The following is a 26578-nucleotide window of genomic DNA, read 5'->3' as shown; positions in this document are numbered from 1 at the left end:
CAAAAGATCTAGAAATTGACTCATAACACTTGTTTTGATTGTGAGATCTCTCACCTCAAGATGCAAAAGATATGTTTGGTTGATTGATTGTGAGATCAACTTTCCAACAAATCTCTCGTATCATCTAGGATTAGGCAACAAATTACCCATATATAGCACTAATTTGTTGTTAGAATCCATGGGTGTATCAACCGATTTGGGTCCTAACAACCTAGTCTCATCCAAAAGATCAAGAACATACTTCCTCTATGACAATAATTCCCAAACGAGATGTGGATACTTCTATACCCAAGAAGAATTTCAAAATGGTCCTAAATCTTTGTTTTGAAACTTAGTTTGTAGCATGGTCTTAAATTTCCACGAAATTGTCGAAATTTCTGTCAAAATTTCCAATTTTCGTCACCTTCGAAATCAAAATGGTAGTCGATTTCCGTCTTGCATAATTTCCGTTGAAATCTCAACGAATCATCTGAAATTTATCGAAACCTCGAAATTTTAGCGAAATTTGTCGAAATTTATCGAAACCTCGAGAGTGAAGTGAAATTTCTCTTTTAACTTATTTTATTTATTTTATCGAAACAAAAGGTTATCACAAGTGCTTTTAAAATTATATGAAAAAATAAACTTATAGTAATATTTTATTTAACCATTCATGTCTAAATTATCAATATTTGTATAATAAACAATATTTAAATGATTTATGCATTTCATTTGCTTTAACTAAATATGTTTAATGTACATTATCTTACATACATGTTTGATACGCATACTATTTTACAACTTTTCCACCTCATACAAAATATAGATGTATTTAATTTGTAATATATTAGTCTTAAAACTTATATTTTTATGTTTGTTAACCATTTCTAAAGTTTCACAAAGAATTTCATGCTTTACTACTAGTTTCCGTTATTTTTACAAATCGAAATCGAAATCGACATCGAAATCGAAATTTCCGTACTTTTGGAGCTTCGAAATTTGAATCGAAATTGAAATTTAAGACCTTGGTTTGTAGAAAATGTGTTAGGCTTTGAATATCTTGATCATCATCATCTGTAATTACAATGTCATTCACATACACAATAAGAAGGGTCCTTCTCGATAAAGTATGATAATAAACACAGAGTGATCCACTGCACATCGTTGGAGGCCAAAATTAAGTACTATAGCACGGAATTGACCAAACCATGCTTTCAGACATTGTTTTAAACCATATAATGGCTTCTTTAGTCGACACACTAAGCTTGACTCCCCTTGAGCAACAAACCTAGGTGGTTGCTCCATATAGACCTCCTCCTTAAGATCACCATGCATGAAGTCATTCTTCACATCTAACTAATGCAAAGGTCAATGACAAGTGGTGGGCAAGGAGATGAACAAATTAACTGATGTAATTTGGGAACCAAAGAAAGTGTGTCAGAATAATCCAAACCATACAACTGAATATACCCCTTAGGATGGTCAAAATGATGGGAAGGACTCAAACGACATGCAGATATAGGTGGATGTTTAGGTAAGGACAGCAAGCTAGAATTTGGAAGATTAGGAAGAAAAAGAGACTCATTAAGATCAGAAGCACTCATGGAATGAGTGTAGTATGGTGTAGACTCAAAGAAGGTAACATTGGCAGAAGAAAAGAAGTGATGCATCGTAGGACTATAACAATGTATCCCTTTTGAGTGCACGAGTAGAATTTTATAGCATGAGGATCCTACTTATCCACCTTGTGAGTTAGCTGACGAACAAAGGACACACCCAAATATACAAGTAGGTGGAGAGAATTGAGGTGAATAGGAAAGAAAAAGTAGTAGGGAATTTTACCCTCCAAGAATAGAGGATGGCATCCTGTTGATAAGTTAGTAAGCAGAAGTACAACATCACTCCAAAACACTTTAGGTGGGCACACGATAAGTGATGAATAATAACAAACTGTCGCATATAAGTAGTGAATTTAGTCTCTTGAACTAACTTCCTTACTTGCCCACGTCCAAAATGATGCAGGAATCCTCACATATTTGATACCGTACCCGGGCACCAACACGGCGCATCACTTTGGGGTGAAACCTAGCCCACTCTTAGCCACTTTTCACTACATCTGAGTGGTATAACTGCAACGTGTCGCTCGTAGGGATTGCCCCAACGAATATATAGTAAAACTTCATATATAGTGATCTGACAAATTTACACTAGCTGTCAACTACTAGATGCAACCCTCCTCCTTTACCTGGGCTTGGGACCGATTGTATGTGAAAAGATTAGGACATTAAGTGCTGACTCTCTCGAAAAATGAGCAGCTCGGAAGCTATCCCAAGTATAGGAGTTTTGTTGTGTAATATTCAGCCCAAAGGCCAGATCGTCTCCTCAGGGAATGCGGTTTAATCTCAAATTTTAAGTATTTCCAATTGAAAATAAACAGTTACAGAACTCAGTTCAGATTCGGGGTTTTCAGGATTGGTTGAGATTTCTTTTGACAAATTAAACGAACATGCAAATTAAACCCTAATCCTAGCACGCATTGAATTAAATAACGAAAAACAGAAATCCTACTTCTAATCAGGCAGGAATTGAAACATGCGTTGAATTTCGGAGAAAACTAAAAACGATAACTTTAGCACTTAATTAAAACACGCAATAATAAAATGCAATCAACACAAACACGAATGATAAAAACCGAACTTGAACCAAAATCAAAATTCAAAGGCAAACAAGAACTCGAGCGAAAATTAAATCTTTAATGATTTAAACAATAACTAGACACGATAAAAATAATAACTTTAATAAAACTCAATCAAACTTCAACAAGATTTAAATTTTAAAGAAACAACTAATTTAATTTTTAAAAACAAAAATATTTTTTTCTTTTTGTATTTTATTCTTTTTTTTTTTTTAGAACCAAACCGGATTTAATTAATTAACTAAATAACCCGAATCACTAATTAAATCTACCGCTAAATTTACTTAAAAGAAAATAAATAAATAAATAAACTTGAATAATAATAAAATCCCTAAACAATATTCAAAATTTAAAATTGCAATTAATCCTCAAAAAAAATTTAACAAGATTCAACTAAAGATAAAAAAAAAGAAAGGAAGAGAGAGAGAGAGAGAGAGATGCAGGCCGTAGCAGCAAGAAGCCTAGCTCTCGGGTTGCTGGCCGCAGGAGGAGAGGGTGGCTGGGTATTCGTGGTGGCTGGAGAGGGCAGCAGCAGTGTGCAGTGGGTGGTTGGCCAAGCTGGAGGAGGGGCTCTCAGGACCAGCAGCAGCAGCAGCGGCACGAGAGGAGTTCGGGTTGCTCACGGATTACAGCAGCAGGTTGTGGCTTCTCGGGTGTTCACCAGCAGGGGGTTCGGGGCGGCTGAAGAGAGGCAGGGAGGAAGAGAGTTGGCCGAGAGAGGGAAAGAAAAAGGAAAGAGAGAAGGAGCAGGGGGTTCGGGGCTGGCAGAGAAGAAAGGGAGAAAGAGAGAGCTGATAGGATTTGAGAGTTGCAGGAAAAAGGAAGGAGAAAGGGAAGAGAAGGGAAAGGAAAAAGAAGGAAAAGAAGGGAAAAAGGAGAAGGAAGAAGAAGGGAGGGGAGCTGCGGGCCTCAAGAAGAAAACAGAAAATAAATAGGGGAGGGGGGCTGCCCTACGCAGCGAGATACCCGGATACAAGGACCCGACCCGGCCCGGCTGCATGGCCGGGTCACATCAAATATATATATTATTATTATTATTATTATTTTTTCTTTTTTTCTTCTTCTCATTTTTTTCTCTGCGAACGAGGCCAATTTGGATCCTTTTGGAGCCCGTTTCTCTCGAAGCTCAAAACACGGAAGTTGTAGATAATCTTCTCATCTTTCTCCAGAATTTTGAATTATCTCGATTGGAGCTCGAACGGAAAAGTTATGCACGAATTATGAACTGATGCCAGTTTAGCTCCTGATAATTTTTCTGTGATAAAAAAAATGCCAAAAATTCATAAATTGCTCAATAAAACCCAAATATTATAAATAGGACATCGTGTTAAAATATTGAGAGTAATTAGGCATTTAATTAAAAATATAAGCCCAATGCATGAATTAAAATACTTAATTACGCAGTTTAAGCGCGTAATCACACCCCTCAACTAAAGTTTGGCTAGTCCCTAGGAAATAACGTGAATGAATTTTAGGCTGGCATCCACAATTACCGACTCCAGCAAACATGAAATTAATGCCTATGCACAATCATACCGTTTCACATACAGGAATATAAGTGAATTTGACACAAGTTCGTTCATATTCAATGCATACAACTCCGAAGCACGTCACTCATGCAAGTTTCATCATTATATAGCATTAAGAACAATATACTCTCATGAAGTTAACCAGCGGTACAATTCATAGTTAATGCGGTCATGTAAGTTCGAGTATAAATAGGTGAAATCTTGAGGAGTGTGTGATATGTGCGACTCATTACACCTAGGATACCAGTGGAAACCTAAGAACGGTCGTTTTGACTCGGCCTAACTGGTAATTTTCCTCAAGAAGACTCAAAAAGAATGGGTTCATTCGTCCTTTGTGAGGAGGAGTGTCGCGATGAAACATCCCACATATTGCAATGAACAAACGTTAACTATATGGAGTGGATTAGTTTGAAAAGGATTTAGCCTATTTGTCAGGTGTCAGGTCCATCGCCCTGACATCTTCTCACCTACTCGCCATGTCCAACTGAGACCACCTTAGATCAACTTATTCATAAACTTGACGTGAATACATTTGAGGCATTAAACTGTTGAAGAATTTTCATATGTGGAGAACATGTGTCGTGTCTTTGACTTTTTTGTGGTATTTCTGTGGAGCAGAAATTAACATGTCATTTCATGTGCATTTCTATTTTTTATTCTTTCTTCTGTTCATTCTTCAATTTCTGTCTTTTCTTGGTCAATTCGGATTGTCATTACACTTCTTTTGTTGTCTTCATACCATCAATAGGAATTAAGCTCAAACAATAGTCCATGAACTAAGTCTATTTCTAGGGGTGGCTCAACCTTCACTTCTTGAGTAGGTTACAAGACCTAAGTTTCTATCTCCCCACTTGATGTCACCTCTAGGCTAGCAAATAAAAAACAAAGACTAGTGTACAAAGAGTCGTCCAGAAGAAAAGAGAATCGAGTTTTGTGAACTCTGATTTGATGTTAACACTCAAAAGGACCATAAATAGCTCAAGGATATCTCACAAGGTGTCATTGTTGCCACGAGTGTTTTCTCAATGCTCACAAAGAACCTAAGTGCAATGAATTACGTGAATGTGTCTAATCAGCCTCATGAGATGCCGTGTAAATACAAGAGATTATATAACCAGATTAATACGAGTGTACTACCAATCAATTCTTTATGGAGTTACAAAGTCATATAAAGAGAAACTACACATAAATGACTCTAGTGTGTAATTCTTGGGTTATATGCAAGTATGTGAAGGGTACATGTCAGTGTTAATCATGGCATAATCGTGTAATTCCTCAATGCTCTTTCTTTCTTTTTTTTTTTTTTTGTTTTTTTATTATACAACCCAGCAAGTATACGTGCAAAATTTAATATCAAAATGCACCCCCCCCCCCCCCCCCGCCCCCCCCCAAAAAAAAAAAAAAAACTAAAGTGGAACATTGTCCTTAATGTGAAAGCATAGGGGAAATAGAAAAATTGTACACGAGAGAAGTAGGGTGTACCTGGGTGGAGAAGTAATGAAAAAGAAAAATTGAATTACAAGAAAATGTACCTGAAAATTAACTAAAAATAAAATAAGGTAAAACTAAATGAAAAGAAGGGAAAGAAAAACATCACAGTTGTCTGGCAGAGGCTATGGAGGAATTTCGTCTGGTGGGTGCAGGTCTATAAATTGAATTAGCGGGTCTCCAAATTTGAGCCACCACAATGAACCAGTCTTCATACCTGCAGGAAAGTCAACCTCAAATGAATTAATACTCTTCAAAATACCAGACAATACGTGTGTAGATTGTCTTTTTTGTTTTAACAATAAAGGGTCTTTATTCAGCATATTTTCCAGGAAATTTACTTCTTTAGGAACTGGTGTTTGAGGAAAAATTGTTGGAACAATTACCTTTAGTTCTTCAGAAGCATTAGCATTAAAAGTTTTACCTGGTTCCTTGAAAGTTAAACATTCACCATTCTGCTCACCCTCTTTATCGGGTGTACTGGTCATCTTACCACTGCAGGGATTTGCTTTAGCATTGGACTCCTTGACAGTTATTCCAATCAGGAGTGACGGTTTCACGACTGTTAAGCTCTGAGGATAAGGTACCATAGGTTGGTACTCCTTATTAGTATCAGCCTTCTCATTAACTGACTGCTTCACTTCTAGGTCCGCTTCCTCTGGTTTTTCTTTGACTTCATCTGTTTCAACCGTAACTTCAAGTGCTGGGACAACTGGTTGTCTGACGATGAGCATCTCAGGTTGGGAAACTTCTTTCCCGCTTCTCAAAGTAATGACGGCCTTCACTGTCTCATGAGAATAATTAAAATGACGGGAAAAACGCTAATTTAAGACTAAGACTGACATTCCCTGGCAATGGCGTCAAAAACTCGACTCATTCGGAAAATGAGCAGCTTGGAAGCTATCCCAAGTATAGGAGTTCTGTTGTGTAATATTCAGTGCAAAGGTCAAATCGTCACCTTAGAGAATGCAATTTAATCTCAAATTTTACGTATTTCCAATCGAAAATAAAAAGTTACTGAACTTAGTTTAGATTCGGGGTTTTCAGGATTGTTTGAGACTTTTTTTGACAAATTAAACGAACATGCAAATTAAACCCTAATCCTAGCATGCATTGAATTAAATAACGAGAAACAGAAATCCTATGTCTAATCAGGCAGGAATTGAAACATGCATTGAACTTCTGACAAAACTAAAAACGATAACTTTAACACGTAATTAAAACACGAAATAATAAAACGTAATTAACACAAACGCGAACGATAAAAACCGAACCTTTAACAAAGTTAAGAACTTGAACCAAAATCAAAATTCAAAGGCAAACAAGAATTCGAACGAAAAATAAATCTTTAATGATTTAAACAATAACTAGACACGATAAAAATAAGAACTTTAATAAAACTCAATCAAACTTCAACAAGATTTAAATTTTAAAGAAACAACTAATTTAATTTCTAAAAACAAAATATTTTTTCTTTTTGTATTTTATTCTTTTTTTTTTTATAGAACCAAACCGGATTTACTTAATTAACTAAATAACCCGAATCACTAATTAAATCTACCGCTAAATTTACTTGAAAGAAAATAAATAAATAAATAAACTTGAATAATAATAAAATCCCTAAACAATATTCAAAATTTAAAATTTCAATTAATCCTCGATAAAAATTTAACAAGATTCAACTAGAGATAAAAAAACAAAGGAAGAGAGAGAGAGAGAGAGAGATGCAGGTCGTAGCAGCAAGAAGCCTAGCTCTCAGGTTGCTGGCAGCAGGAGGAGAGGGTGGCTGGGTGTTTGTGGTGGCTGAAGAGGGCAGCAGCAGTGTGCAGTGGGTGGTTGGCCAAGCTGGAGGAGCAGCAGCTGGAGGAGGAGCTCTCAGGACCAGCAGCAGCAGCGGCGGCATGAGAGGAGGAGTTCAGGTTGCTCATGGGTTGCAGCAGCAGGTTCAGGTTCTCGGGTCTTTAGCAGTGGCTTCTCAGGTGTTCACCAGCATGGGGTTTGGGGCGGCTGAAGAGAGGCAGGGAGGAAGAGAGTTGGCCGAGAGAGGGAAAGAAAAAGGAAAGAGAGAAGGAGCAGGGGGTTCGGGGCTGGCAGAGAAGAAAGGGAGAAAGAGAGAGCTGATAGGATTTGAGAGTTGCAGGAAAAAGGAAGGAGAAAGGGAAGAGAAGGGAAAGGAAGAAGGAAAAGAAGGGAAAAAGGAGAAGGAAGAAGAACGGAGGGGAGCTGCGGGCCTCAAGAAGAAAAGAGAAAATAAACAGGGGAGGGGTGCTGCCCTACGCAGCAAGATACCTGGATACAATGCAGCCGGGTCACATCAAATATATTTTATTATTATTATTATTTTTTCTTTTTTTCTTCTTCTCATTTTTTTCTCTGCGAACGAGGCCAATTTTGATCATCCTGGAGCCCGTTTCCCTCGAAGCTCAAAACACGGAAGTTGTAGATAATTTTCTCATCTTTCTCCAAAATTTCGAATCATCTCAATCGGAGCTCGGACGGAAAAGTTATGCGCGAATTACGAACTGATGCCGGTTTTAGCTCCGGATAATTTTTCTGTGATAAAAAAAATGCCAAAAATTCATACATTGCTCAATAAAATCCAAATATTATAAATAGGACACCGTGTTAAAATATTGAGAGTAATTAGGCATTTAATTAAAAATATAAGCCCCAATGCATGAATTAAAACACATAATTACGCAGTTTAAGCACGTAATCAAGTGCATCATAGGCAGAGTTCACTAAAAATACTAAAAGGCTAAAACAACCATTAACAACCTCCATTCCTTCTATTTGATCATGTACTCTTAATGCTCATATGTCATAGTTAAGATTTTTTTGTCCCTTATTTGTTATTTTTCTCCACATATGTTTTAGTTCACCAAAAGTTTGTTTTACGAACATGGTCATTACACAATATCACATGCGGAGTTCACTAATAATACTACTACAACAACAAAACCAAGCCTTAAGTACCACTAGGTGGGGTAGGCTATATGAATACTTTTCCGCCAATTTAAGCGATCATGGACCATTTCTTTTGATTATGTACTCTTTATGCTCATCTATGTCATAGTTAACATTTTATGGTCCCTTATTCGTTATTTTTTTCCACATATTCGTTCACCAAAATTTTGTTGTACAAACATGGTCTTTACAATCGCAACCTATATCGTCTACGATCCTACTTTACTAAAACGATCTGGATCCTACATAAAATTGCAAACTTGTAGGATCGTAGTAGGATGGTGGGATCAATAGGATCATGGTAGGAGTGCATGATCCTGCATTCTTTTATATTTTTAAAATCTTTACGAAATTACATTTCATATAGACTTTGATTTTTTCTTGTATACATGAAATGAACAACTTAAGAAGTGATTTGGTTTATTTCACATTAATGAAATTCAACAGCAACAACAACAAGCCTTAAGTCCCATTCTATGTTTAGCTTCACTAATAGCCTTCTTTGCATATTTTCATGCTTCTTCATATTTTTCATGATTTTCTATATTTCTACAATTTTTCCATATTTTATGCCAATTTCTTTTTATCTTAACAGCTTTTTGGACTTCTTGACCCCACCACCAACTTTCTTTACTGCCCGAGTATCTTTCTTTGGACTCACCTAAAACTTCTTTTGCTATCCTTACGATAGAATTTTCCATTCTATCCCAAATAGTATTTGCATCAACCTTATCCCCTACTATCTAGTCACACTTTTTGATCATTTTATCTCTAAATTTTACTTTTTTATCTCCCTTCAAATTCCACCATCTAGTTCTCTTGCATTGATTTATGCTACTCCGTCTCTTCCATTTTTTATATGTATATCTAATACTAAGACTCTATGTGCGTAGCCAAACTTTCATCTAAAATAACTTTACAATCCTTACAAGATAGATGATCCTTGTTCTTAGTTAAAAAGAAATCTATTTCTCTTTTGTTATACTCACTCTTGAAGGTTATTAAGCATTTTTCTCTTTGTATAAAACAAGTATTCAATATAATAAAATTGTAAGACATTGCAAAATCTAAGATTGTATCAACAACCTCATTTTTATCTCCACATTCATGACCTCTACGTATCTTCTGATATCCTTTATTATCCTCTCCAATGTGACCATTCAAATCAGCTTATGAATGCCTTTTCAGACTTTGGTATCCCTTGTAAAACACTATCCATGTCTTCCAAAAATTGTCTTTTAAGATTTTATTTTAGCCCTATTTGGGGAGCATACACACTAATGACGTTCACTATCTCCAAGCCTAAAACTATCCTGATGTTAATGATCCTATCCCCTATTCTTTTAACGTTTATTACATTATCTTTTAGGTCTTTGTCTACGATAATACCCACCCATTTTTATGTTTCTCTTTACCAATGTACCAAAGTTTAAATCCTGATTTAAATTTCTCTAGCTTTCTCTCCTACCCATTTTGTCTCTTGAAGGCGGATTAAGTTAATTTTCCTCTTATAAATTATTTCCACTATTTCCATACTTTTTCCCGTAAGAATTCCAATATTCCAAGTTGCTAATCTAATCTTAGTTTCTTGTGCTAACTTATTTATGCTCTCCCTTTTATACTGATCCAGTCTATTTCCTTGACCTAGGTGAATTTCATAAGAATTAATGACAATAAGATTTGACAAAGTTTTACGCTGGTTGTTAGCTACCTAACACAACCCTGCTCCTTTATCCGAGCATGGGACCGGATGTGTGTCAAAGAATTTGTATTATACAGGTGAAGTACACGTTTGCGTTGTTGTTTTTTTTTTTTTCTCTCACCTAGAAAAATTTCTAAATCACACCCATCAACTAGTAGAAACCACACACACCTTTTTTTAATACAAATGCATTAAAAAAAATTAAAGCATGCAATTTTGAGTGTGAATCAAGCTAGACTGCAATTAAAAAATCATGCAATAGTACTTTTTGAAAAAAATTGTATATTCCAAAACTCGCAAATGAAAATCACAAAAAAACAAATATGCATATATTAAGCCTACAAATCATAAACACAAAATCTTCACTACTAACCAACTATTAGAAAGTTTTCTAATAATAGTAATAAGAAAAGAATAACAAGAGAGGAGAAGATCTCACCAGTGATTGAAACTAAAAAGCTAAAAGGGGAAATGACAACCGCTTGAGAAATACTACAGTATGTGCCCCTTGCCGCAGTAAATTTTGATGCTGCTAATGAATGTCAATCGAAGAATATTTAAGCAACAATTGCAAGAATTCTTCAACTTAAATTCAAGATTCAAAATCCTAGAATTGGGTGAAAAGAAAGGAAAGAAAAGAAAGTTCAGAGAGGGGATCTGTTTGGTTGGTGAGAAAACAAAACCAAAAAGGAAATAACAGAACAAAGAAAATGAAAAAAAAAAGAAAGAGAATGGAAAAGAAGAAGATGGGAGGTTAGAAGAGTTTCTGGACAGAAACTGCCAAGAGACAGCAACAGAATTCAGAAATGAGAAAAAGAGTTGAGAGAGTAATGGAAGAGAATTAAAGAGAAGAAGAAGAGGAAGAAGAAGAAGTAGAAGAGGAAGAAAAGTTTAGCTTTTCTTTGCTAAGACTTTTTATTAAAAAAAAAAAAGTTGGATTTTTATGTTGTATGGTTGTTTGTTGATTGATGCATGTGAAAAATTATGTTCTTGTTTTTTTGTAGGTAATTACTTCATTTTACTTAATAAGCTAGTTTGATTAAGGTAGGAATACGACAATTGAACATTTAATCCTTTTCCTCTTTTTGTAATATGAGGACTTGACTATGAGAACATTTTATCCTTTTCCTCATATAAATTTATGAAAAAACAACAAACTAATGTATTTTTCATACTTATTTGTGTATTTAGTTGAATCTAACAATCCTCGATAAAATCCTGCAAACAATCCTTGAGATCCCGTGTAGGATCCCAATTTTAATAACCTTGTGCACAAATATTTTTAAAATGATAAATCTACAATTTAATTTCTTAAATTTATTTTAAAAATGCAGATTTATGGAAAAGAATTCAATAATGCTTTTTTTTGATATTAAAGTTGGGCATCAATTGCAGGCTCTCTCTTCTTATGTGTTTATAACAGCCAATGTCATCATCCACACACATGAAACAGCTCGATATAGGCATTTGGATGATTTACTTCCTCCTGTAATTCCATTATTAACATCACATCACCACAGTTTACGTGCTTTTACTCAGGTGTGTTTCTTCGAAATTATTGAATGCTCCGTTATTGCTCCTATTTGCATTCCTAATCTAACCATGGTTAATGTTACATCACAAAGGTAACTTGTTGCACTTCGTTTTTCTTTGGTTTATCAATGCAGTTACTAGTGTACCAGGTTCTTTGGAAATTGTTGCCTGCCTTGGGTGCCAGTGCCTCTGAGTCCATATCCTTAGAGAAAAGGTGCTTTGAGGATTTTAAATTATACTTGGCAAAGAACTCTGACTGCATGAGGTATGCTATTTGGCTGTTTTCAACTCTATATACCATGGATGAGCTGTGTTCAAAAAATTCTCATTGGTGAAACTATGTGTTTTTATTGACAAGCTATGCATTTTGAATAATTCAAGCTTGCACTTGTCTTTGATGCATGCACACATGTTCACATGATTTTTCCTAATCTATGAGGTTTGGCACTATCAGAAGCTCTTTTGGTTTTGTGCAAAATATATATATATATATATATATATATATATTTATAATATTTTTTTTCTGCTTCTTTTATTCTTGATATATTGTAAATTCCAAATGCAGGCATGTTGATCAAGTGAATTACTACATTTATTGTGGAAGCTATTAATGGTTTAGAGTGTAGTTGGTCATCTTTAATGTTGCATTTCTTAATTAACAGTGCATTAATCTTATTGGAATTTTCAAATGAGATGGGTTTGAAATGTTTCCATTGATTTAGGTAAACCTGTTGGCTTGGAATATGCTGATAATGTAGCTTTAATAGATTCTAGTTCTTTTAGTATTTTCTGATAGTTTTAGTTTATTACCTATATTTATAGATATCTTGCAAATAATATACCTTGCAAAGAATATACATCTATTTATAGGGGTCTTAAATTCAAGGATGCTGCCTTGGTGGTTAATGAAATTTAGAGGATATGAAGAGGAATCAGATAAACATTTTTTTTCCCTTTTAAACTTAATTTTTGAGGAGGCTTATGACTAGGTTTGTTGCATTTTCCTTTATGGGGTCTACAATATGAAAGGATTTGGTTCTAGACATAGTCTTAAATTTCCACGAAATTGTTGAAATTTCCGTCGAAATTTCCGATTTCCGTCACCCTAGATATTGAAATGGCATTCGATTTCCGTCTTGCATAATTTCCATTGAAATCTCAATGAATCATCCGAAATTTATCGAAATCTCGAAATTTTAGCGAAACTTGCTGAAATTTTAACTATACAATAAAATTTCCTTAGAATTCAAAGGAGAAATTTAGGAGTGAAGTGAAATTCTATCTTTATTTATTTTATTTATCTTGTTGGAACAAAAGATTATTACATGTGCTTTTGAAATTATATGAAAAAATAAACTTACAGTAACATTTTATTTAACCATTCATGTCTAAATTATCATTATTTGTATAATAAATAATATTTAAATGATTTATGAATTTCATTTGTATTAACTGAATATGTTTAATGTACATTATCTTAAACATATTTGATACACATACTATTTTACAACTTTTCCACCTCATAGAAAACATAGATGTATTTAATTTGTAATATATTAGTCCTAAAACTTATATTATTATGTTTGTTAACCATTTCTAAAGCTTCACAAAGAATTCCATGCTTTATTACTGAATTCCGTTACTTTTTCAAATTGAAATCAAAATTGACATTGAAATCGAAATTTCCATCGAAATTTCCGTACTTTTGGAGCTTCGAAATTTGAGTCGAAATCGAAATTTAAGACCTTGGTTCAAGTTGGAGAAAATGGATTAGGGGTTGTCTTTCCTCAGTGTCTTATGCAGTTATTGTTTAAACGGTCAACCTAGTGCCTTATGGGGGTTTTTTAGGGTGGGCTTCTATTGCCGTTTCTTTACAGTAGTGGTGGATGTGTCGAGTAGATAACTAGTTGTTCGAGTAGTGAAGCATGGAAGGAGGGGATTTAAAGGAAGTGGTTGTTTGTCATTTACAATTTGCTAATAATACTCTTTCCTCTTGTCTGATGTTGCTTTGTTTACGTGCTTACTATTTTATCTATCTTTGGTTAAAGTTTAACTTCTTTAATATTGGGGTGGTTCATATTAATTTAGATGAGGTGGTTTCATACCAGTTTGTAGGTCTGGTTTGTCACATCCCTAAGTTTGGTAAGTGATTAGCTATGACTCCATGCAAAATCGACGGAGGCACTAGGCCTAAACAAAAAATAATATTGCAAAGACTGTCCTTTACAAGTAATAAGTCAAAAGATGGTTTAAGCTCACCCTGCTCTTTACATTTGGCTTTATTCATTTTATATACAAAATCATTCCCACATGTCAAAATGTTAGGGTGGTTTGGGGGAGAATAAGAAGGATAAACTGGATTTGGTGTGCTGACCAAGGCCATGCGTGGTAAGTATGTCATCCAATAGAATGATGGGATGCTAAAGCTGGAATACGTACCACCAATGCAAGCCCTCGGAAGATTATTTCTTAAAATTTGCATCTTCTACTTAGTGAGATTTTCTGTTGGCAATGTCGAGAGAGTTTGGTTTTGGGAGTTGATTTGGACTGGGGATGCTACTTTTGTGTTGTTCACCCTCGTCTTTATTGTCTCCCGTATTCGAACAAGAAGAGAAGAGCAACAAATGTCTAATAATATATAGAAGAACTAGGGAAGAAAGGAAAAGAAGAGGAAGAAGAAAGAAGTAAATGTGTCTGACAGATAAGAGGTTAAGAAAAAGATTGATCTATCTCCTTCAATATCCCATATATAAGCAATATTTGTAGGCAACTAAGAAACATTAATAAAAAAGGGCAGCCTGGGGCACAAAGCTCCCACGTATGCACCCTCTGGGTAAGGGGCAGACCACAATGGGTCTATAGTACGCAACTAAGGAACCCTAATAATTTAATAAAAAAATTATAGAATAACCTAAAGTTAATTATAACATCAAAATGAGCCAAAAATAACCAAAATTCCTAAAATAGGAAAATGTTTGAAAGCCAGCATGTTCAGTCCACTGTCAAGTTGTCATAATATCCCTATTACTTTTTCTTGGGACTTTTCTTTCTGCTAAAATCTGAATGAGGGGGAAAAAACTGATCTTGTTCAGTTTTTAGGATTCCTTGATTATTTTTCCAACAAACATTGATCCAAGGTTCTAGCTTATGGAGAGCTTGGGAAAATTTTTCTAAATTCCTTTTGATCATCTTAGTTGTGTCTCTTATGATAACCAGTTACCTTCTGATTCATTCTTTGATCTCAAAAGCTTACACTCCTTCCAAAATCACAGCATTTGGTTTGCCATTCTTGATATAGTCAATACAAATGATTTGCTTCAGGCTCGAAAGCCTTTTAAAGCTGTGTCACTGGATGTTTATATTTTTTATTTTCAGAGAAATGAAACAAAGGCACATTTTTTCCTGCATTGCTATTTTTCATAGCATATTTGGAGCAGCCTTTTTTTTTTTTTTTTAAACAGCATTTGGTTTGTCATTCTCTTCTGGGGAGTTTTTTTACTAGTAGTTTTAAGGACTTTGGAAGATGTGGAGGTGAGCTAGTTTGCTGTGGTTTGGTGTATTTGATTGGAACGCAACTGAAGAATCTTTAATAGCAGACTGTTCTCATCTAATTTGGTATGGAGCATGGTTTTTTTTTTTGGGCTTTGTGCTGGTGTACTATTTTTGGCTTCTTGTGGAGTGCAGTGATTGGTGAGCTTTGTTATTTTAGTACCCTTTATATTCTTCTTATATATATATATAGATTTGTATTTTATACGACTTCTGGTTCTCTAATGTTTCAACTCTGTTCTTTTATCTAAGACGTAAACCTTGCATGTTTCTTTTGCCTTCATAGCAACCTGGGGTGGCAAAGGCAGTGCTTAGGCCCATTGTAAATGTTATAGTTTCAGTAGTGACTAACAAATGTAGTTTTTATCTTTAATTTTTTAAAAGCATTACTAATACTATTTGAATTTTTGGAAAAAAAAATTCAAACTTGTTCTATTAATGTTTCAGGTTACGAGCATCAATGAAAGGATATCTTGATGCATTTGATCCCAAGTGCTCCATTACTCCTGCTGGAATCTTTACTAGCCGAATCGAGGTTAGAGTCTACTGTATTGAAAACCAATTAAAACATTGGTGTCAGTCTTTTAGATAAGCTAGCATATTTTTGTAAATGAATGAAATGTGGTAAATTTGAAATTTTGAAAAATATGAAGCTGACATAAAAGACATATTGGAAACATGGTGCCCATAGAGGACAGTTGTGGACAAATTCAAAGCATGTACTGATAACTTAGCTCATGAAATACTGCTTGCAGGTATAAAGGGGCTAAATGAAATATGTTCTTTGTATACATATATATGATTATAAACACTTACGTAGTTTCAATTATAGAAAGATACGAGAATAAACAAAAATACCATTGAAAATTTTTATTCATCGATCATTATCATTATAGACAATGCTAACAAAGATAGAGGGGCTGAGATAGAAAAAGAAAACAATTTATCACCTGTGACATCTACTCATGATTTCGAATCTATCATGTAATTAGGGGTAGGCAGGGTGCAGTTAACTAAGTCAATGAGCGATGCACAGTTTCATCTTGTTAACGGAGATAATTCAGGGAATTAGGCTGTATATAATGCTGATTAGGCTGTACATAATGCTGAAGATCTGGCAGCATTTAAGTGCTGAAAATCAGGCAACAACTATGTAAATCTCTTCTATATAATGAAAGCAAACCTAATGGAAAGGGCATTCGGACCAAAATTAACATGGTATCAGAGCCCCCTTTCTGATTCCGTCGTTTTGGTCTTAATCACTGGGTGCGATTCTCATTGCTGTTTTCTTTTTTTTTTAATCTCTCGGTTTCAGTAAGTTCTTTCTTGCTTTTCATGGGCGTTGGGCTTCTCTGTGGTGTCCACTTTGGTGGTTTTGAGTTTCATTTGAGGCTGCCGGAATTTTTTTCTTTTAGTTCCGCACGCTGTCCTTCGTTGCGGGCTACTCATCTCGGTGTTTTTCTTGTGGTGGTTGCGCATCTTTGTGGCTGTCGGCAGTTTCTGTGGTGGTCAGCAGCTTCGACTCCTCCTGGTTTGATCGACGAAGGTGCTGTATTTCTTCCTCTGCGTTGTCGTTTTTCACACAGAGCAGGTATTTCAAATTAGGCTTCCGTTTTTTATCTGGGCCTTCCGTGTTTGATCTGGGTTTTTTATTTCTGCTGGGCTTTTGTAATCTGGTTGTGTCTGCGGACCTCTTATTATTTAGATTTGGACCTGATTTGAGTTAGGCTTGCTGTTTATTTGGTTGACTGCTTGGTCTAATTTTTTTTAGTGCCTTTCATCATGTCTATTGAAAAGACTATTGTTCGATTTATTGGAAATAATTTCTCTATGTGGGAATTCCAATTTAAAATGTTCTTGAAAGGGAACGAATTATGAAATCATATTGATAGTTCTGCTCAAGTTCCCACTGATGAAAAGGAATTTGCACAATGGGAGGTCAAGGATGCTAAGGTGATCTCTTGGCTGTTGGGGACAATTGAGTCTCACCTTGTGACCAATCTTCGCTTTTTTATTATGGCTCAGGTTATGTGGGATTATCTCCACCATATTTACCACCAAGATCACAGTGCTTGGAAGTTCCAATTGGAGTTGGAAATTAGTAATTACAGTCAAGGTAATTTACCTATTAAACAATTTTATTCTTGTTTTATTAATGTTTGGAGCGAGAATTTTGCTATTGTTCATGCTAAGGTTCCCCCTACGGCACTCGCGGCTCTTCGAGCGGTTCATGCTAAGAGTCAACGCTATTAGTTTTTGATGAAACTTCAACCTAAATTTGAGCCTGTTCGAGCCAATTTACTGAACCGTAATCCGGTTCCTTCTTTGAATATTTGTTTGGGAGATTTATTTCATGAAGAACGGTTATCCACTTAGATGGGTATGACTTCTAAGAAAGTATTTTCTGAGGCTATGAATGTAGCATATGTAGCACAAGGGAGAGGGAGGAACAAGTTGCAATGTTTCAGTTGCAAGGAGTTTTGTCATATTGCTCATGACTGTCCTAAGAAAGTTTGTAACTACTGCAAGAAAGAAGGCCATATCATCAAAGACTGTCGAGTGCGGCCTTAAAATCGCCAATCCCAAGCTTTTCAGACTATTGTTCAGTCTTCTTCTTCTTCTTCTTCCACCCACTGTAAGCTTTGACTCGTCTGTTCTCACACCAGTAATGGTCCAACAGATGATTGTGTCTGCTTTTACGACCTTAGGCCTGCAAGGTACGACTACTGACTCAACTTCTTGGATTGTTGATTTGGGCGCTTCTAATAATATGACTGGTAATATGATGGGTCTCCATGGTGTTCGTAAGTATGGAGGCACGCAAAATATTCAGATTGCTTACGGAAGTACTCTTCCAATTACCGCTGTTGGTAAATTGGGCTCTTTATTTTGCAATGTTTTTGTCTCTCTTGGATTGTCTGCCAATTTGATTTCTATTGAAAAATTGGTAGATAATAACTGTGATGTTCATTTTTCTCGTGGTGGTTGTCTTGTGCGGGATCAAGTGTCAAGGACGGTGATCGCGAAGGGGCCTAAAGTGGGACGTTTATTCCCTTTACATTTTTCTATTTCTAATGTTGTTTCTCTTGCTTGTATGGCTACTGCCAATAATAATGAAGTCTGCCATAAGAAATTGGGTCAATATAATCATGGTCTTAAATTTCCACGAAATTGTCAAAATTTCCGTCACCTTCGAAATCAAAATGGCAGTTGATTTCCGTCTTGCATAATTATTGTCGAAATCTCAACGAATCATCCGAAATTTATCGAAATCTCGAAATTTTAGCGAAATTTGTCGAAATTTATCGAAACCTCAAGAATGAAGTGAAATTTCTGTTTTAACTTATTTTATTTATTTTATTGAAACAAAAGGTTATCACAAGTGCTTTTGAAATTATATGAAAAAATAAACTTATAGTAATATTTTATTTAACCATTCATGTCTAAATTATCAATACTTGTATAATAAATAATATTTAAATGATTTATGTATTTCATTTGCATTAACTAAATATGTTTAATGTACATTATCTTACAAACATGTTTGATACGCATACTATTTTACAACTTTTCCACCTCATACAAAACATAGATGTATTTAATTTGTAATATATTAGTCTTAAAACTTATATTTTTATGTTTGTTAACCATTTCTAAAGTTTCACAAAGAATTTCATGCTTTACTACTAGTTTCCGTTATTTTTTCAAATCGAAATCAAAATCGAAATTTCTGTCGAAATTTCCGTACTTTTGGAGCTTCGAAATTTGAATCGAAATCGAAATTTAGGACCTTGAATATAATTATGTTGTCTTGGCTCATCTTATGAAACATGGTTTTTTGGGCAATAAAGATTCCTTTTCTTCTTCTCCTGTATCTTTTGATTGTGCTACTTGTCGTCTTGGTAAAAGTAAAACTTTACCTTTTCCTGCGCATGGTAGTCATGCTTCTAATCGCTTTGAGATTGTGCATACTGATGTTTGGGGTGTGAGTCCTGTTATTTCTCATGGTCAGTATCATTATTTTGTGACATTTATTGATGATTATAGTCGATTCACTTGGATATATTTTCTCCACTCTAAAGCTAATGTGTTTTCTGTCTTTCAAAAATTTGTTGCGTTTGTTGAGACACAGTTCAGTACTTGTATCAAAACTTTATGCTCCGACTTAGGGGGGGAGTACATGTCTCATTCTTTTCAGACTTTTCTTCAACAAAAGGGGATTATTTCCCAGCATTCTTGTCCTTATACCCCTAAACAAAGTGAAGTCACTGAGCGTAAGAATTGTCATCTCTTAGATGTTGTTCGTACTTTGTTGATTGATTCTTCTGTACCTTCTAAGTTCTGGGTAGAAGCTTTATCTACTGCTGTCTATTTGATCAATTGTTTGCCTACTGCCACTCTAAATTATGATTCTCCCTATTTTCAATTATTTGGCCTATTTCCTGAGTATCAATCCTTACATACTTTTGGGTATGTTTGTTTTGTTCATCTACCACCTGTTGAGCGTCACAAGCTTGCTGCCCAATCTGCCAGGTGTGCCTTTATAGGATATTGCCCTACTCAGAAAGGATTTGTTTGTTATGATTGTCATGCAAACAAATTTCGGATCTTCCAGAATGTGATATTCTTCTAAAACCAATATTTCTTTCAATCTCAGGTTATTTCTGATACTCCTATTACTCTTCTTCCCACTTTTGATGATGTGTCTTCTTCTATTGAGTGATTTAAACTAGGTGTGGTGTATCATCAACATCCTCTTCCTTCTTCAACGCCCCTTCTAGACACTGATCCGTCATCTGATTCTGCGGTTCCTTGCCGCTCCATCTGGGTTACACATCCACCAGATAGGTATGGTTTTCCTCATACCTCTCTCAACACTGTTTCTGTTCCTCACTTATATACCCAGGCAGCCACCCAAGCATGTTGGCAGCAGGCCATGCAAGAAGAAATCCAGGCTCTTCAAGATAATCACGCTTGGGATCTTGTGACTTGTCCCTTTGGTGTCAAACCTATTGGTTGTAAATGGGTATACTCAGTCAAATTTTGGTCTGATGGGTCACTGGACAGATATAAGGCCCGTATCGTGGCTCTTGGGAATCGGCAGGAGTATGGTATTGATTATGAAGAGACCTTTGCACCTGTTGCCAAAATGACTACTATGTGGATTATCTTGGCACTTGCTGCATCGCAGGGGTGGCCTCTCTGGCAGATGGATGTGAAGAATGCTTTTTCTACATGGGGATTTGAAGGAAGAAATCTATGTCTTTACCTTCTGGCATGTTTGCTACACCTTCCTCAGAGGTTTGTCAGCTACGCCAATCCTTGTAAGGACTGAAACAGGCTCCGCGTGCATGGTTTGATAAATTTTGCTCTACCCCACTTGCTTTTCATTTACTCGGAGTCAGTTTGATTCCTCTCTTTTTCTTCACAAGACTTCTGGATGAATTGTTTTGCTTCTGGTATATGTTGATGACATTGTAATTACTGGCTCTGATACTTAGTTAATTAAGCAATTACTACAGCATCTCAAGGCCTCTTTGCACATGAAAGATCTTGCCTGCAGTACTTTCTTGGCCTTGAGGTGCATCTTACTCCAACTGGTATGTTGTTACACCAGCACAAATACACGCAGGAAGTGATTTCATTGGCCGGTCTCCAATCGGGTAATTTTGTTCTTACTCCCTTGGGGGTAAATCTTAATCTTCGTCAAGAGGAAGGCGAGTTTCTATCAGATCCATCCTTGTATTGGCAGCTTGTTGGGAGTTTGAACTACTTAACGATTATTTGTCCTTATGTTTCTTTTTCTGTGCAGCAAGTCAGTCAATTTATGCAGGCTCCCTGACATCTTCATTTAGCTGCTGTCCGCCACATTATCCGATATCTGAAGGGCACCTCTACACGCGGGTTGTTCTTTCCTGAGGAATCTTCCTTACAGTTGGTGAGGTATAGTGATGCTGATTGGGCCGGATGTGTGGATACTCATCGCTCTGTTATTGGCTGGTGCATGTTCTTATGCAACGCACTCATTTCTTGGAAGAGTAAGAAGCAAGACAGAGTTTCCAAGTCCTCCACTGAGTCTGAGTATCGTGCTATGTCTTTCGCATGCTCTGAGATCACATGGCTTCGTGGGTTATTGGGTGAACTTGGTTTTTCTCAGCTTCATTCCACTCCTCTTCATGCTGATAATACCAGTGCTATTCAGATCGCCACTAATCCTGTCTTCCATGAGCGTACGAAACATATCGAAGTCGATTGCCTTTCTATACGTGAATCCTTTCACAAATGAGTGATTACTCTTCCTCACATTTCCAACGAACGTCAAACAACAGACATATTCACTAAAGCTCTTTCTCAGCACCGGCATCAGTTCCTGGTTTACAAATTGATGCTTCTTGATTTACCAGCATCAATTTGAGGGGGTATGTTAACGGAGATAATTCAGGCAATTAGGCTGTAAATATGCTGGTTAGGCTGTAAATAATGCTGAAAATATGGCAGCATTTAAGTGCGGAAAATCAGGCAATTAGGCTGTAAATAATGCTGAAAACCTGCTATATAATGAAAGCAAACCTGATGGAAAGGGCATTTAGACCAAAATTAACACATCTAACCTTCATCTTATCTTCTGGTAATTAACATAAAAAACAATTATTAATTTGACGTCATCAAAGTTCTAAACTTTAAAACATTAAAAATGTGATTAATCCAAGTTCTCCATGAGATTGTTGCTGGAGATTAGCATGAGAAGCAATTATGAATTCAACATCATCAAAGTTCTAAACTTCAAAACATCAAACATTAGGGCAACTCAAGCTTATCATGAGGTTCTTGAGTATAAATTACTATTGATATAAAACAATAAATACATGTAAGAAAAAGAAGGAGAGAAGATGACGATGATGATGATCCTTAACCAATGAAGTTCATAATCATCCTTGTGTCCAAATGACAATTTGCATGGGGTTACAAAGCTATGAAATGCATCAAGCACTTCGCCTAACAGTGCTAAGAGCTGATTCAGATGAGATAGGCAATGATTGATACAGGCACAACCTACACACAAATAATGGTAACAGCAAGAATTTGTTGCATAGCAGGAAGCCTTCTATATCTTTGGATGTGTACGCTCTTTGTTTTGATACTTCAAAGTCTGCTTCTCATCTTTTCTTGCATTTTTGGTTCCTCATGGAGAGTTTGGAATAAGTTGTTTCGATTTTTTGGAGGGAGGTGGGTTTGCCCAGAATCAGTGGAGGACTAGAGATGGATCAACTTTGTGGATGTGTGCATTTTTTGCTGTTTGTTTTGAGGTAATATAGTAGGAATGGAATGCTTGTATTTTTACATGGAAGGAGAGAGAGGGAGGGAGGGAGAGAGAGAGAGAGAGAGGATTTCTGAAGGCAGCAAAGTTAATTGATACGTGGCACCCCGTGGGGGGAGTAAAATGGGTGTGATTTAAAACGAGTTCAAGAACCAATTTTGAAACCAACAAGCACAAAAATAAACCAAACAAGAAAGCTCAAGGAAACACCAAAGTTTATAGCGGTTAGATCATATGTGACCCTCAACTTCAGCAACCCCACTTGGGTGATTTGCCATGTCAAACTCAAGTACAATCCAAGCCTTAGATTTCGATTTCAACTAAAATTTTGATTCTCCAAAAGCATGTAAATTTTAATAGAAATTTTGATTTCAAAAAACTATTGAATTAGTAGTAAAGCATGGAATTCTTTTATGAAACTCTAGAAATGGTTAATCGACATTATAAATAAATTTTAGGACTAATATATTATAAATTAAATACATATATCTTGCATATAAGGTGCAGTAATTGTAATATAATATGTGCATTAATTATTAAACATATTCAGTTATTACAAATAAAATTCAGTTATTTAGACATGAATGGTTAATAAAATGTTGTTGCTAATATCTAACTTCATTTTTTCATATAATTTCAAAGGCCCTTGTAATAATCTTTTGTTTAAATAATAAATTATGATAAATCAAGAGAAAATTTTCACTTTGTGTTTAAAACTCACATTTGAATTCCAAAAAATTTCAGTCTATAATTAAATTTCGGAAAATTTTTCTAAATTTCAAAATTTCCATAAAATTTGGATGATTTATTGAAATTTTGACGGAAATTTTGTAAAAAAAAAATCAACTACCATTTCAATTTCAAAGGTGATGGAAAGCAGAAATTTCAATGGATATTTCGACAATTTGTGGAACTTTAAGACCATGAGTACAACACATGCTTTCGGCCATAGTTGTTAGAATCTTACGATTCACAATTCGGTTCATACGATTCGTATCAATTCCATACCAAATCAACTCAAATCTTACTAGCAAATCTAAAAACTACAATCCGATGAATCGATCTGAATCTATTGATTCACATGATGGTAGGCCTATTATATCCTGATAGATACGACTAGTTCAAAACCTCATTTCCTTTTCTTTTTTATTTTATGTTTAAACAGTTACTTTCCACTCCTTATCTATGTCTTTTGTGCTAAAAAAAGGAGAAAATAGAAATTTAGCTCTAGTATTGCCTTCACAACAAAACCATTCTTCACTCTTGGTGGAGTATAGTTTTCTGCCATTGAGAAGACGGGGCAGAACACTCTGCTAAGGCGGTACTCATGTTTTGTTGTGTTGTTAAAATAAAAAACTTTTGTTGTTTTTAATTAGGTTGTTCAATTATTGTCATTTCTTAAGTTAATTATTTTTTATCTTTAATTCGAGAAACAATATGCATGTAATATTTTTTTAATTGTCGATAAACACCTAAAGTTCAGTTTTTTACTATTTTTTTCTTAATTTCTGTCCCTTAAACTGCACAAGTTCAATTTTTTTAGTAATATTTCTTGACTCATTCCCGTTTCATTTGCTTAGGAAAAGCATACACATGAAATATGGCTTTTATATTGGCAAATTTTAATTATATTGTACTATTTTACTTCTTGTTTGTACATCAATATGTGCATATCATTTAGAATTGATTTTGGAAATTTGTGCCAAATCTTACAATTCAATTCGATTCTTGATTCCCAAAATTGGAATTTTGATTCATGATTCGAATCTCGATTTGACAACTATGCTCTCGGCACACTAACTCTTGATCTAATACAACATGACTTACAAATCCAATAGAGAACAATCCATACATGCTCGAATAAGAAATACAAAAGGTAAGTAAGCACATAAATGTATATCAACATGAGTTGATTTATGGCAGTATCAGATGTTGACGAGTAAACATACCATTAGAGAGTAGTTCCGTATTTGTGCCCTTTCAGCGCGGCACACAATTTCAAACTGTAGTTTAGCAACTTGATTCATTCTCAGAAGAAAACTTCTTGATGCACACAAACTCGAGATCAAATTTTTTCAAGATAGAGAGACAAGATCAAAAACATCACACAAGTTGAATATAGGCACTCTTTTTTATATTTCTCTTCTCTCTTTCACATATCTTTTGTCTATCTTTTGTTTGTATATGTTCAGGCACTGCATACTAGGGTTATAAGGAGGGAAGGATAACCAGAGTTGGTTGTGAACTTCAAAGATTCTCCAACGGTTCCTTGCTTGTTTTGGAGTTTTCCTTATCCTTTGCTTAACATAAATGTAGCAAACAGATTCCATAATTTGAGGAAACACAGATATTCAACTTGATATTATGGCAACAACTGACCAAAAATCCATGAATTTAAATTCAAAAGTGTCACTTCAGACTTCAGAGCTGCTGCCATTCCAAAGTAAATTGTATACAACAGTACTTAATAGCAATATATAAATTTAATTATGAGAAGAATATTCAAAAATATTATATCAAAACACTGTCGAAGCTGGGCAAAATATAAGTTTCTGCTGTGTCCATCCAGCGGTGGACTCGTATCATGACTTTGAGTTTATTCATGTACAAAGGTTGGCCTAACAGCCTGCCACGAGTTTACTTATGCTAGGAATGAGTCAACTCATCGTATCTAGTAAATGTAACAACCTCTTTTTAAGAAACATTTTGAATCCCAACATGGTTAACAAAAAAAACAAAAAAATTATCATCACCAAAGTTTTTTAGTATCTAAATACCATGAAACATGTGAATAATGCATAAATCACTTAATTTGAACATACTCACCACACAAATACTACATCCACAATATTTGCACATGTTACAACTCTGTTATTGTTTAGTTTGTATATAACTTTTGGTGCAATGCTGCAGGAGCTTGAGTTTGAATGTGTTCCAATATCTCTTATGGAGCAAGTAATTACCTTCTTAAATGTAAGCATTTGATCATTCTTTCTTCTTTTTGTTGTGTGCTTGGATTTGGTACCTTATTTTCAATTGTTACAGGATGTTAGGGAAGATCTCAGATGTTCCATGGCAAAGGATGCAGTGATTGTCAAGAATGAGACCTTGAGGATTGTTGAGAATCTTAAACGTGTGGACACAAAAGAGAATCCATTTTCCCAGCATATATCATTAGATTTTCAGAAAAAGATTACCCTCCCTAAGCATGAAAGGCAGGATAATGATTCTAGTTCCTCTGGCACTAAAGAAAGTTACAAACAACTTTTGGGTATGTATGAATTTTCAGAAATCATTTAGTGAAGGGAATAGTAAAAGTAAAAATTAATTTGATTGCATAATAGCAATTTATTTTCTATTGAGTATTTGAGTTAAACATTGGAACAAGCCTTTTTCTTAATTTTTGAATTTGATATATTTAGAGTTCCTCTCTAAGTTATGCAATAGGAATTGATTATCTTAGCCACAAGAATTGATTAATCTCTGAAATTTTTTAGATTGTTTTGGAGGTGGAATTGTGTATAGTATCTCCCTTTTATGTTGCCATTGATGTATAACATCTTGCTAATTGGATTTTTCATGCAACTGGACATTTTACTGACAGCTTGCTCAGCTGCATATTTCATCAAAATGGTTGGGACTCTAGAAAAAGAGGTTCTTGTGCGAACCCCTAGAATTTCATGTTTCAGGTTGCTTGTCTTTTCTTTGCCCTTAGCCAAGTCAAGTAGGTAGTGGTAACAAGGTAGGGTTTCGGGTGGATGCTTGGGTGGGTGAGGGCTCTTTGACGTTGATGCTGCTTGGCTTGTTTAGACTTTCTA

The 26578-nt window shown here is 35.3% G+C and overlaps 1 protein-coding gene across 3 annotated transcripts in view; it reads left to right on the top strand.

Moving 5' to 3' along the window:
* The window catches only part of LOC131164899 (uncharacterized), a 163993-nt gene that overhangs the window by 121553 nt on the left and 15862 nt on the right, over positions 1–26578 (top strand). For 2 of the 3 annotated variants that reach the window (XM_058122437.1, XM_058122436.1), the window contains 5 exons: positions 11756–11899; positions 12028–12158; positions 15890–15977; positions 25674–25733; positions 25806–26031. In XM_058122437.1, the coding sequence (XP_057978420.1) occupies positions 11756–11899; positions 12028–12158; positions 15890–15977; positions 25674–25733; positions 25806–26031 (649 nt within the window). Of the gene's footprint in view, positions 1–11755; positions 11900–12027; positions 12159–15889; positions 15978–16939; positions 17079–25673; positions 25734–25805; positions 26032–26578 lie in introns of those variants that run through there. The other variant, XM_058122438.1, reaches the window with a different exon arrangement.

This window comes from Malania oleifera, chromosome 9 (assembly GCF_029873635.1).
Source record: "Malania oleifera isolate guangnan ecotype guangnan chromosome 9, ASM2987363v1, whole genome shotgun sequence".
NCBI classification, from domain to species: domain Eukaryota; kingdom Viridiplantae; phylum Streptophyta; class Magnoliopsida; order Santalales; family Ximeniaceae; genus Malania; species Malania oleifera.
Note: the sequence above shows the minus strand (reverse complement) of the source record. Positions and strands in the feature narration are given on the sequence as shown.